The 12,039-nt window shown below is 46.3% G+C and overlaps 3 protein-coding genes across 3 annotated transcripts; 1 reads left to right on the plus strand and 2 right to left on the minus strand.

Moving 5' to 3' along the window:
* Nucleotides 1-380: 380 nt before the first annotated feature.
* Nucleotides 381-1,130, minus strand: PHALS_10677 (uncharacterized protein; the record flags this gene model as incomplete). Its single annotated transcript, XM_024726143.1, has 3 exons — nt 381-743; nt 817-1,055; nt 1,112-1,130. The coding sequence occupies 3 exons, from the start codon at nt 1,128-1,130 to the stop codon at nt 381-383; spliced, it is 621 nt and encodes a 206-aa protein (XP_024576849.1).
* Nucleotides 1,131-1,361: 231 nt separating this feature from the next.
* Nucleotides 1,362-3,248, plus strand: PHALS_10678 (uncharacterized protein; the record flags this gene model as incomplete). The annotated part of the gene is made up of 1 exon (XM_024726144.1): nt 1,362-3,248. The coding sequence occupies one exon, from the start codon at nt 1,362-1,364 to the stop codon at nt 3,246-3,248; it is 1,887 nt and encodes a 628-aa protein (XP_024576850.1).
* Nucleotides 3,249-3,314: 66 nt separating this feature from the next.
* Nucleotides 3,315-5,915, minus strand: PHALS_10679 (far upstream element-binding protein 3-like; the record flags this gene model as incomplete). The annotated part of the gene is made up of 1 exon (XM_024726145.1): nt 3,315-5,915. One exon carries the CDS (start codon nt 5,913-5,915, stop codon nt 3,315-3,317), a length of 2,601 nt encoding a protein of 866 aa, XP_024576851.1.
* Nucleotides 5,916-12,039: the final 6,124 nt, after the last annotated feature.

The following is a 12,039-nucleotide window of genomic DNA, read 5'->3' on the forward strand; positions in this document are numbered from 1 at the left end:
ATGCGAAGGTTATGAATCTGAAGTCCAAAATATCAAAGGAGACTGCTCAATAGCACACATTAAGTCTTCCCTTTTAGATTGGCGAATAAGCAAATTTGTCATTTACCACCGTGATACTTAATGATTCTTAAAGCAGTGACAATTGACATAATTGTCGGCTGTTCAAAAATGCACAAGTTTTGTTACGCGTTAATCGTACACGCAGTGTCACGATTTCTGCTATGTGTGGGGCATAGAGATCAAACAAGAGTGAAAAAGGGACAATATACGTTGTAGATTGACAGTTTGTCTGGGTCACATGTGATTGGTGTTTTTCAGAACTTGCTCGAGATGATATTAAAAATAATACTTGTATTATTCAATTATGTAAAAGTCATTCTTTAGTAGTAAGAGCCTTCATTTCTTGACGAAAGAAGGCATTTTATACGTTCGTCTTCGGCAGAATATCTGGCTATAGAGGGTGTGAACTGCGCACGCTCTAAAAATCGAGGCGACAGCATTCGAACAATGTTCATAGCCTCGAGCGAAGACTCTTGTTGTACAACTAGAGCCTCAAGCTCCGCTTCCGCAGCACGTCGCAGCTTTTCTCGTCGTTTTCGAAGTCTTTGAACAGCCTGAGCTGGTGCAGCTTCACTTGCTGCCCGACTTCGCGCTTGACGCTCTCGCTCGAGTGCCAGAGCATACTGTCGATCTTGAAGATCTTTTCCTCGGGTGTTTGCTATTCGCTGCTCACACAGTCGACTCTGCCAAATCGAATCACAGAGGCAAATGATAATCACTACCAAAACGATATCACAGCAACTTAAAAACACATACATATTCAGCTAATTCTTCAGGCGTGCGTCGCTTATAATTCGAGAGGATATTGTCATGACGCGAATTATTTTTGCTTTCTGCCCCAACTTGTTCACTAGCCGCAATCACTCCCTCAACAAAATTCATCGATCTCCGACTCGAACGATGGTTTACGTCCAAAGACCTCGCTTTAGTCGATAACGACTGTTGTTTTCGCATTAAATCGCCACATCGGTCTACGGTATCATCGTGGCGTTCACCTACAAATGAACACAATCCTTATAACCAGACCATAAAATTATACTGATCACAATACCCTCACTCAGATGCTTCATTCGTTTATCAATTCAGAATCAGAATCGTCAATCGTGGGTTCTAGGTACCACACTATTCGCACACAACGTGGCGATGTCGCTACTATAACACAAATTTAAACCGATGGGACTAAGAATATACTTCTTTTCGTACCGTCTCTACGGTACTGGACGTTAAAAGATGCAACGGCTTCCAGTACTGATCTGTCTGTATGGAGTGTACGAATTCCAATCAGTATGGTACTGTCCACTATGAGCAGCAGTGGACATTGCGATCGTCTGCAGGTGGTCGGCAGAGAAGCAGAATATGGAATGAGAGACGATGCTGGTCTACTCGACCAAGTACGGCAACTTATTGTCGATTTAGTCATAACTGATGAGCGTCGCAGTTGCAATGTCTCTCTTTATAGTGAGAGAATTAGTGATTGCGATTCCAAGCAGACTGAAGGAACACAACATGTGACTTGCCATTTTTGTAATAATAATGAAATGGATGTGGACAGCACTGCGAGAGAAACGTGCATACTAACAGATAAGCTGGCACATGTACTACTTGAGCTTGCGGTAGAACAGGACAATCTTCGTTTGGCTGCTAAAGCAGGCAATGCATTACTTGAAGAACTTAAATGCGCACGTGAAGAGATCGATACTTTACATGACGAAGTGGAGGTCACGCAAGGCGAATGCGACCGATTCATGCGAGAAGCGCAACGTTTACGAGATCAGAATATATCGCTAGAGGCAGAGATGCAGCGCTACAACGGACTGCACGATGGGACAGGACTTCGTCCCTCACTCACCCCTTTCAGCGGCAGAGCTAATCGAATAGATTCATGCGAACGCTGCGGCTCTCAAGAAGTTGAAATGGCACAACTTGAACATCGCGGGAACGAATTAAAGCGTCAGTTTATAGAGCTTGAGCTAACTCGAGAGCGTGATCAGCAGCGACAGCAAGAGCTAACAGAGGAGATTACTCGTCTGCGTCAACGTAACCACGAGCAGCACGCTGAGACGGCTTACGCACAACAAGAGCTCGAATGTGTCATGACACAGCTGAACGAGCAATCACAAGAGCTAGAGCGCGTGCAAGCTGGTCGCGATTCGTTGCGCTGCATGACACGGCGTCTTGAAGCCGAAAATCAAGAGCTACGCGATCTAATAACGGTACGGGACGAATTGGTTGCTCGGTTAGAAAGTGGTCAAGTACGAGCGGTGACACAGCTTCAGGTGGCGGCAAACCGGGCACAGGCTGAGACGAAACGCGTGACTGAAACGCTCCAACTAATGGAAGAGCATTTTGAAAGCGCACGTAGACGAGCGAGTGGCATAAGACGGGAAGTGGCAGTGAAGTCTCAGGAAGAGACCGAAGGCTTAGAGCAGCTACTGCAAGACGCCCTACGTCAAGTGGCAGCTCTTCGAATGGAAAATCAACTTCTTCGTCAAGATGCAAATGATATGAGCTTAGGTGGCGGTTCTAGGCGGCAGACGGCGGATATAGTGACAACTGCAGCAGATGTGCTAGCTTGTAAGTCACCTTCGCCGATTGAATTTTTGAAACGGGACAATGAAGACGAGCTCATTACACAGCCGCGCTCTGATTTGCCGCCACTTGATATTGAGAGCATCATTTGCATGGATAATGATGCGTCGACCGAAACAAACACGCAATTAGTCGTTAAGGACGGAAACACACGGCGGAGAATGTCGCTAGAATTGGAGTGGGATCAGCAGACCTCTTTGCTTCCTGATATCACTCCCGTTGCTTTGCAAAACTTCGATGACGAATCTACAAAAAGCTTCCTTCTTACTGAAATTGAGGATGAGCAGCAGAGTTTTATTCATGCGCCTTTAATTCTTAAACGTCCGGCAGCACGATTCCATTTAAATTTCGGTAACGGTCAGAACTTAATTCACAGGGTTACTGAGACTCATAGCCCCATAATGCACTTGTGTGATGGCGACGGGAAACGAGAAATGCAAGAGTCGTTAGCAACGACTGCTCCAGCACCTCAGTCGTCCATAGAAAAGATAAGACGAGATGCTGCAGATTCGCCACCGAAATCGCCAATTTACTTGGGCTTATCCTTTATTGCGTGCGCTACTGCAGCCACTGCAGCTGGTCTATTAGTCCGACGCTAAAACGAATTATAACACGATAAATATCACGTGACGGTAATCTTGGCAACATGCTTTTGCAAATGTAATTCACTGTCGACGGCGCTTGTTCACATGACTTCGCCCATATCTTTTTGTTCGAGTAACGTCCTGATGAACGCTAGTATCTTTACCACGATCATAGGACAGAATGTTAGTGCTACGGCGTCGGTATCTGGACTTGATTTTGCCGCGCCATTCAAGAGACGACGTGACAACTTCCACCTTTCGTCCAGGACGTACGACGGAACGCGATCGGTTACGAGATAAGTTACCCATAGCTCGCTGATTTCCATCGTCGCATTCTTGGGTCTCAATCTCGTACGCGCCTTGGTATTCAATACGAGGTCGAAGCATCATAGCTCGTTGCTTCAGTATTCGAGCTCGAAATGCGTCTGGAATGCCGAGATCATTGTCATCATGATCGTTACCCTCGTTCCGGAATGATTCATGTGATTTCTTATCGTAATGATGGTCGCAGTTGTGAGTCACGAATGGTCGCCGATCATTTGTCTGATCTACAACCATTTCGTATTCAGGTTTCAAAAAATCATTTGGACCATACACGTCTTTAATTCCATCGTCATATCCAGGACGCCGTTGTAGTTCCTGTCGACGTACAGTATGCTGTCTGACTGAAAGTTTAGTAACCTTACAATACTCTTTGTCGGAATCGTAGTCTTCACTCTCATCAAGTTCGCCATCCTTCATATGCCCGCCCGTATCAGCCTGATCTCGCTTACGTTTTCGAGACTTGGCCAATCTTTTGCAAGAGATCATATCTCCAGCAATTATTTGTAAAACAAGACGCTGTGCTCGAAGCACAGAGATCATCTCGCCTGTAAAAACACAGACTCGAGTTCTACTGTTATGTGGAGCTAAGAAATGTGTGTGGGCACCTGCCTTGGCCGAAATCTCGCGAATAAGTTTGCCATGATTTTCTAGCATCAGGCCACATATTCGCGAGGGCAAAATAACCTTGATCGTAACTTTATCACCCTTTTCACCGGTGAACTCAGGTGCGAACGTCTTCAAATTTTCCGACGTAGCTATATGCTCACGTAACCTTGCTGTCACGACTTCTTTGGCGTGCTCAGTCTCTTTGGACGTGCCTTGGATGTGTAAAATTCGATTGACACTACCTAGAGGCAGGTCTTCAGTCGAAGGAAGTTGGAGACGCGCACCCGTGCGCTCAGAAATATTCTTAATTGTCGACCCTTGTAGACCAATAAGGTGACCTGTTGCATCTGAAGGAATAGCAAAATACTGCCCCATTCTTTCGCTATCTGATAACTCCGGACGTCCACCAGATCTTCTTTTTATCTGATTGATAGCTGCAGCAATTGAGTCAATTGATCCAATCATTGTAACTCGGCGTTCCGTGGTTCCGGGCACAACGTCGTCGTCAATATAAATTGTAGCTCCACTTTCTTTACGGATCGCAGCAAGGATGTTGCCTTGGCGTCCCATCATTTTACCCACAAATTTGCGCTCTACAAGCCAAGTAAATGGACTTGTGATCTCTGAGTTATTATTCTTTCCTGATGAAATAGCCACACAGAATGCTTTTGATATTGATGTGGCTGGAAGAGCTACGAGTGAAATACCATCAGCGATATTTTTATAGATGGGGTCTTCTTGTTTTGCCCGGTATTCTCTAATAGACGCAATGACAAGCCGCTGAGCCAAACAAATGCATTTGGCTTTACCGTTAAAACGAAGAACACGATCGTCTTTGAAAGGTGATTCCACTGGTTGTCGTATGGATAAAACACACTTCGCTTGCTTACTGATAGTCTTTATGGGCTGACCACGGCACTCCAAAAGTGCGGCCGTGGCATTGGCTGGAATTAAAATTTGCCACATGTGCTGGAAATCGCTATAAAGTTCTTGATCGTCGTATTCATTTGGCGTCAAAAGCTCCATTCTCTGTAAAATATTCGATACTTTTGAACATAAATAATTATTGTGCACCTGTTTTGATTGTGTAGCGGATGTATGGTTTGCACGACCGGTAAGGGGTTTGTCATTCTCGTGCTGATGCGTAGGTATTCTTTTTGGCTCTTTGGAGGATTCATGTAGCAAAGGACTCAAACTCTTTTCTCTTCCATCCGTTAGGTCAGACATACAAAATCTTGATAATGGGATCGAGACTGCGACGCGGGAATGGTCAAAGGAAGAAGAAATTTTGACCAGGTCGCCGTTTTCGCTTTGATTACCGGAATGAGCCAGTGGGTCTTCCGGAAGATGTTTCATAACATCAGAGAGCGCCACGGCATCAAGTGAAGCTGGACTGTCATTACTGGTCGTGGAAATGGCATCAAATATTTGATTGCCCCGTGGTAAGTCATTGGATGACACCGTTAAATCTGAGGATAAGTGATGGCTATTACTCGAGAAGTGGTTGGAAGTGTATTGCCTGCGAAAGCAAAATTCGCAGTTCGGCTCAGTCTTTATTGCAATGGGAAGCTCACCTTTGATTACAAGTGGCTTAGCGGCAATCACTGCGTCTTCTGTTTCAGATATATCAGCGTTTTTATTCACTCCGCAATCATCGTCTACTCGCGCACGACCAAGCATTTTAGAAATGGTGGCATTGTGATTGTTGTCATCAGGTCTGATGCTGATTAGCGCAGCTGTTGAGTCCACCATAGGTAGGGGAGGTGTGAAACCTACTGTTTTATGCTTTTTCTCTCAAATTCTATGGGCGCAAAAATCAACCAATACTTTTTGTACGCTTTCCAATCATAGTATATTGATTAGATAGGCATGTCAAGCACGTACTCTAGAGTTTTATTCATTACACTCTAACCCCTCTCTACCCGGCCCGGGGATTGAACCCTGGACCTCCCGGTTCTGAAGTGAACAGCATACCACTGCACCACAGGACCGGTAGGAACCCGGCATGATATGATATAGGAACCCGGCATGATCCAGACGGCGTACAGCAATCTCGTAACTAGGAGCTTGCTTGCGAGATGCAATCCTAGATACGATTCCTCCGAAAGTGAGACGTTTCCATCATGCGTACTGTCAAGCGACAGATGTCACGAGTATTCTCACTGCCTAATCAGGCTTACATCGTGCGGTCAGAAAAATTAAATACTCGTCAAGAGAATTGGGGTGGATATGTCAAAGAGTAAGGAGCTTACATTGCCGGGATGCCGGCTGACTTTCTTCCGGAACTGGTCACAGTTATTGTGATTATAAAATAAGTGCGGCTAGCTCCGATCGTACACTTAACCACTTAAAGGAAGCGATGAGCATCATTTTAAGCGCGAAGTATAGCTGAGATTGACGAGTGTCAGTCAAAGCAAATGTGGGCAGAGCTCCTTATGCATGTCAGAGGTGACGAATCGCAGCCAGATCGAGTGATCACATAGCTGCTAAGGGCTACACTAAGCCATTACATGATGGCACAATGATGTTACTATTTTATGCATTGTGTGAAGTGATATAAGAAGATCACAGTATGCTGCTCCCAGATGCAGACGTCAATTTTTATATGATGTGACAAACATTTTGTGCGATACATAATGCAGGTTCTTACTTGGGGATCTGGTGTAGTGACGAGATTGGCGTGTCTCTGTAGTTCGAAGTGGGCAGTCCTTCTACTGAGTACTTTCCGCGAAAGTTGAAGTTCAATTTTTATTCAAGCTCCGTACAATCAAGATCTTGGGTCATTGAATTTAAGATTTAATCGCTGTACACTCTAATTTATAAATTAGGCACCGAATCGATTCCCCGTCACACTAGCGTGTGGGTTGTAATCAGTGGACAGTGTATAAACAGCGTCCACCTGGTAGCACTTCGAGTGGTCTTTTCAACGACACTCAATTTTAGTGTGACGACGCAGCTGTTGAGCACGTCGCGCATTGTAGTCCAGCCATAATCTTGTCCTTTTCCGAGCGACAATGAAGAAAGTTGAAGTACCACTCGGTCCATCGGTACCGCATACTGAGGTGTCGATGAATGAGATGCTTCCTCACTTGTAATCACATGAGTGGATGGCAATTGAGCGGATGCGTGAAGTCGTCGGAGAAGCTGCAGTTGTCTGTTTTCTGCAGTTGTCGTCTATGGATGACCAGAAAAACACAGCCGTCAATTTCATGCATCATGCGATTCTGAAATCTCGAAAGCAGGTCACAACCCCTGTTTCTTCGTGTAGAACGATGCCGTTGTAATTGAATGTGGAGAGAACGAGCCTATCTCACGCTGGTTTGTCGAGTTGAATGCCACAAACAATACAAAATAACTACGAGGACCCTTGCAGCAAGTGTTGTTCGCGATGTCCGACCTCGCAGGTCGTGCGAAGGGTTTGAGTATATAGAAAACGTTTGGCCAATCTAAACTGCTTTACCAGCTACAAACGGTTTAAAGTCAAGTTGAAAGAATCATTTGAAACGCCATAGAGGAAGCTCCGTGCCCGTACCGAGTTCTTTAAGCTCTCGTCAAGGTCGTTACGACCTGCACAAGTATGCACAGCGTGCTCGCTACTCGGTATCGAAAATTGTCAACGAGCCAAATGACGTTCCAACGCAAGTTGTAATCTTCATGGCAGACTTGAATGATGGCCCAATCCGAACCGTTTAGGGTTCACTTCCTACCGAAACCCAGTCAGTATTTGCATCTTCTCGTCTTTTATATGAGATTCCCAAAACGCTCGACGATGCCATTAATTAAGCGATGCAACCAGAGTTCACCAAAAGCAAGCCAAGCTTAATGGCTTCGTAGCAAGGCTAGCGCGCCGGTCAACCGGTACGAGTGGTGATTTAGAACAAATGTTAATCGCGTACATTTCCACGCCTGTCAATGAGCGACTGCAACGATAAAAAGAGTTTCTGTTGTGGGAAGCCGGGTCATATCGCCCGGTACTGCAGAGAGTATTTGTCGAGTCGGCAACAGTTACATGGTGCTCGTTTGGATAACCGCGGAAGATATAATAGTCGTCAGATCGAACGCTCCCAAAGGTAAAAAAGGGAACGACCAGTAGTGGCAGGGCTGCCTACTGGGACCGAGACGATATATGTTGATACACAGAACTCGGACCCCAACGTGCATGATACACATACCTTTTTCACTATGAGTGATGAAATTGTCAGGCAAAGTGCGATTTTGATCGTCCAAAAAGTCTTTGTAGGTGGTTTTGAGAAAGCACTTAAAGCTTTGGAGTACGGGCTTCAATGTGACGCAGTAGCATTCTGTGTTAGTGGGCCCAATCAGCAAGATGATTCGTTTTGCGCCTGTTTCGGACAGTATCTCTGCGGAAAAAACAGCTAAGGTCCATAAAGATGTTGTTTTCCGTTTCCTGTTGAGATCGTGTATGGCCGTAACACCTGGTTTACGTCGAAACTTTGGGTTGGACTATTGGGTACCAAATTGTCCATGTCAACAGCGGCACCATCAGAAACGGACGGTGAAACAGAGCGTGCGACTCCAGTCCTGGAGGACGTACTGCGTAGTTCGCTAGGTCGATTCAGAGTGGAGTGAATGTCTTGTATTTTTCTCCATTGCAAAGTTTGCGGTGGACAACTCACGCATGTCTTGACAGGTCATTTGCCATTTAAATTCATCCAAGAGTACCTGTATCCATAATGGGCGAGGTTTCAACCTTAAGTGGGGGGAGGAACTATGGCTTTTGAGCCACATTCAGACATCAATGCTGTCACTGAGTCAAAAGCGAAATTTGACTCAATGAGACGTCTAGACGACACCAGTCATTAGAAACAGCACGTCAATAACTTAACTGTCCAGCTACAAGCCGTTGTTCGGTTTGTTCAAGACGCGATTGCGAAAGCTCAGGTTTGCAAAAAGAACAAGCAGATAAGAGCGGAAGGAAGAACAAGAAAGTATATAAGGTCACTGTTCTTGTACGACGAATTTGCTGAACATACAGCGTTCAACTAGGTAAGCAGAAAGCTTTTACCAAGATTAATTGGACCGTTTAATGTGTTGAAAGGCAATGGTGACCCGTATACGGTTGCCATCCCTATACGCATACACCACATCTTACGCTTTATGTAAAGTCGTATCTTCTGAGTGGATCTGCTGATCCTACTCTATCTTTGGTAGATGATCGAACTAATGATGAAGTTTCTCCATTTGTTCACGAAAAGCAACCAACTCTTCACCCTGTTTGACATACAAGCGTTGAAGTACATCGAAGGATTGCTTCTTATCTAATTACAACGCTTTAAGGTGTGAATAGTAATTACCACGGAGCTTCTCGTGAACGGAACCTGCCTCTTCAACAGAGTGCAACAGGTCATCTCTCATGACTCCTCGTCCTTCCGGAGTTGAAAACTTCATCATGAACCTGCTGAAACCGTAGTTCAAAACGGGCTCCAAAGTCGAGCATTGGGCAGAACCATCAGTCAGAATATCGAGTTATGAGTTCTACTCTGCAACAAGTTTCGAAAGGCTCTCAACGCGATCTTCAAGCGTCGAGCAACGCCGTTGCAATGTTTCAATTTGTCCACGATGAGCGCTCTTCTACTTTCAGAGTCGCTCAATCGTTTTCACGTTCAACCAACCTCCGCTATTGGACTCCCGTTGAGACAATTGTTAATCACTACGATTGATCGACTCGTCATCGTGAAAAGAAGCATATCAAACCACCAACGCTTCTACAGAGCACGGTGGCGCGGCGGTGGCGGGCTATCCATCGTACTCGGACACATGAGAACCCCGTTAGGCCTAGAGTATGATGTCCCCGATGTGGTCCACAGCTACGAGAATCACTTGTAGGTTTACTATAGTCAACACTACGACCAAGACTTGGTTGTTCGTGACTGGGGTCCCTACCAGCGCCGACTGGGCGCAGCAGACGCTCCATTTTGCTTTCATTTTTGTTCTTAAGGCGATCAAACATCCGCCAAGAGGTAAGCTTAGCCGCGTTGGGCTGGGTCGGGTTGGATCGTCGTGATTGTTGATCCGACAATACGAAAGAAATGTTCAACTGTTCTTTGTCATTTAGGCAAAAAGCACTCATCAAGGTTGGCTTGATCGCTGGATTTTCTTCTTTGCTGATCGGAAAGTGAACGGCTTCGAAAAGTATGCAAAAGTATCAGGGTACTTTTGACTTTGAGGAGAGAATGATGTAATGGACTACACTTCGCCATTATATGAAGGTTGCAGCGGGGCTGCCATAGCTTTGCGCTTTGCGGAAGCGTAATTTAGGTCACCGACCTTTCGTTCTATACTTAGAACAAGTACGAGTTAGCGGATCGCAATCCGCTTACTCCAAGAGTAATTATTGCCTTAACCCAAGGCCAACACTTCCGGTTAAGAATCCAAAACTGAGTTATTTTTATCTGCGGCTAAACTGCCTAAGTCTCAAATGTACAGATTCTCCTAAATATACATAGTAAAAATCTAAATACATGCATAATTACTGGCTACCCAGCCACATACCGTATTCTTATTTGGGTGCAGTCACATCATGCCCGTCTCGTGTGACACACACCCCTGTTACCAGGATAAGTGTAACCCCGTTACACTCTCCAGATTGAGAACATTTACAGTTCCAATCGATTATTGCCTCAACGAATCTTGCGTGTCCGCTAGGCACTACAACTTGGTTCGTTGGAGCAAAACGACTTCCGTGCTCAATGAGCTCTGTGTCTACGTTACTGAAGTGTTCCAAGTCTCGCTGATTCTAACAACGAACATGGGCAGAGCCCAACATCGTCTCCCGCACGCGGTGCAATGTTGGACAGTGCATCCGCGGCAACGAGGGGTGTACATCCTAGGCTCGGTATGCACGAGCGTCGCGCTCCGCGAACGCTATCGATGACAAGTGACCTCGTTGAGGATGTGGAGGTGGTCGACTACGAGTCTGACACTCCTTCTCCCGCATGGGGTGACGAGGGAGGCAAGCTGGGCCAGCGGCGTGATACGAGCCCTGCTCGCGCCTTGCGGACACCATGTTTGTTCCCTGACTTCTCGTCACCCAAGGAGCGTGGTGTAATCACCAATGCCCTCGACGGGGCTGAGAGGCGATATCTGGAAGCTGACCGTAAGCGCCCATCCACGACCAGTCATTGACCCTCGTGTGGAATATGGCTTTCGCCCGGCGGATCCCGCTGTGGAAGCGGAGAATGCGGTAACTCGATCGTTATGCGTCCACATCATCGGGCCCCCGGCCAATACGGATGATAAACTTGCCGAACGAAAAGTTCTTCGAACTCGTTTCTTGGTTCCACAAGAATTTCCGCTGGAAGCATATTGCACTCGTCTACGTGCGCAACGAGGTGGCTCTCGTATACCCGCAATGCGGACAATACCTGTAGTGCTCGCCCCTGGCAAAGACGCTACAGATGACGAAGTGATCTTTGAGCGATGGGTGCAACGGCACCGGAACCTTTCCTCACTGTATAACTTTCATTGAATCACAAGGAAGTGGACGTGGATGTGGAGCGCCACCTCCGATTTGAGTTTGCCAAACTCAAAGCACACCGTTGACTTCCTTCAGATTGTCACCCAGCAACGTATGGGTCAACCTCAAACGCTCTCGCGTGCTCTGTGTCTGCGACCGCAAGAGCGCAGGGTCACATCTTCAAGCTCAGCTCATCGCTCTGCTACATCCCTAGCTATTGCCCGAAAGCGCGGGGAGTCCTGATCTTTCTGATCAAAATCGTCCACGGCGCCTGGGAAATCTTGCGAAAGGGCGTCTCACACTCCCACGAGTTTTCGGAGTCAGGATATCTCCGCCACTTCACCAGATATTGGGTTTGACCCTGGTGATGACGTCGTCTCACTAGACGTTCCACGTGAT

Source organism: Plasmopara halstedii (assembly GCF_900000015.1).
Source record: "Plasmopara halstedii genome assembly, contig: Scaffold_525, whole genome shotgun sequence".
In the NCBI taxonomy this organism is placed as follows: domain Eukaryota; phylum Oomycota; class Peronosporomycetes; order Peronosporales; family Peronosporaceae; genus Plasmopara; species Plasmopara halstedii.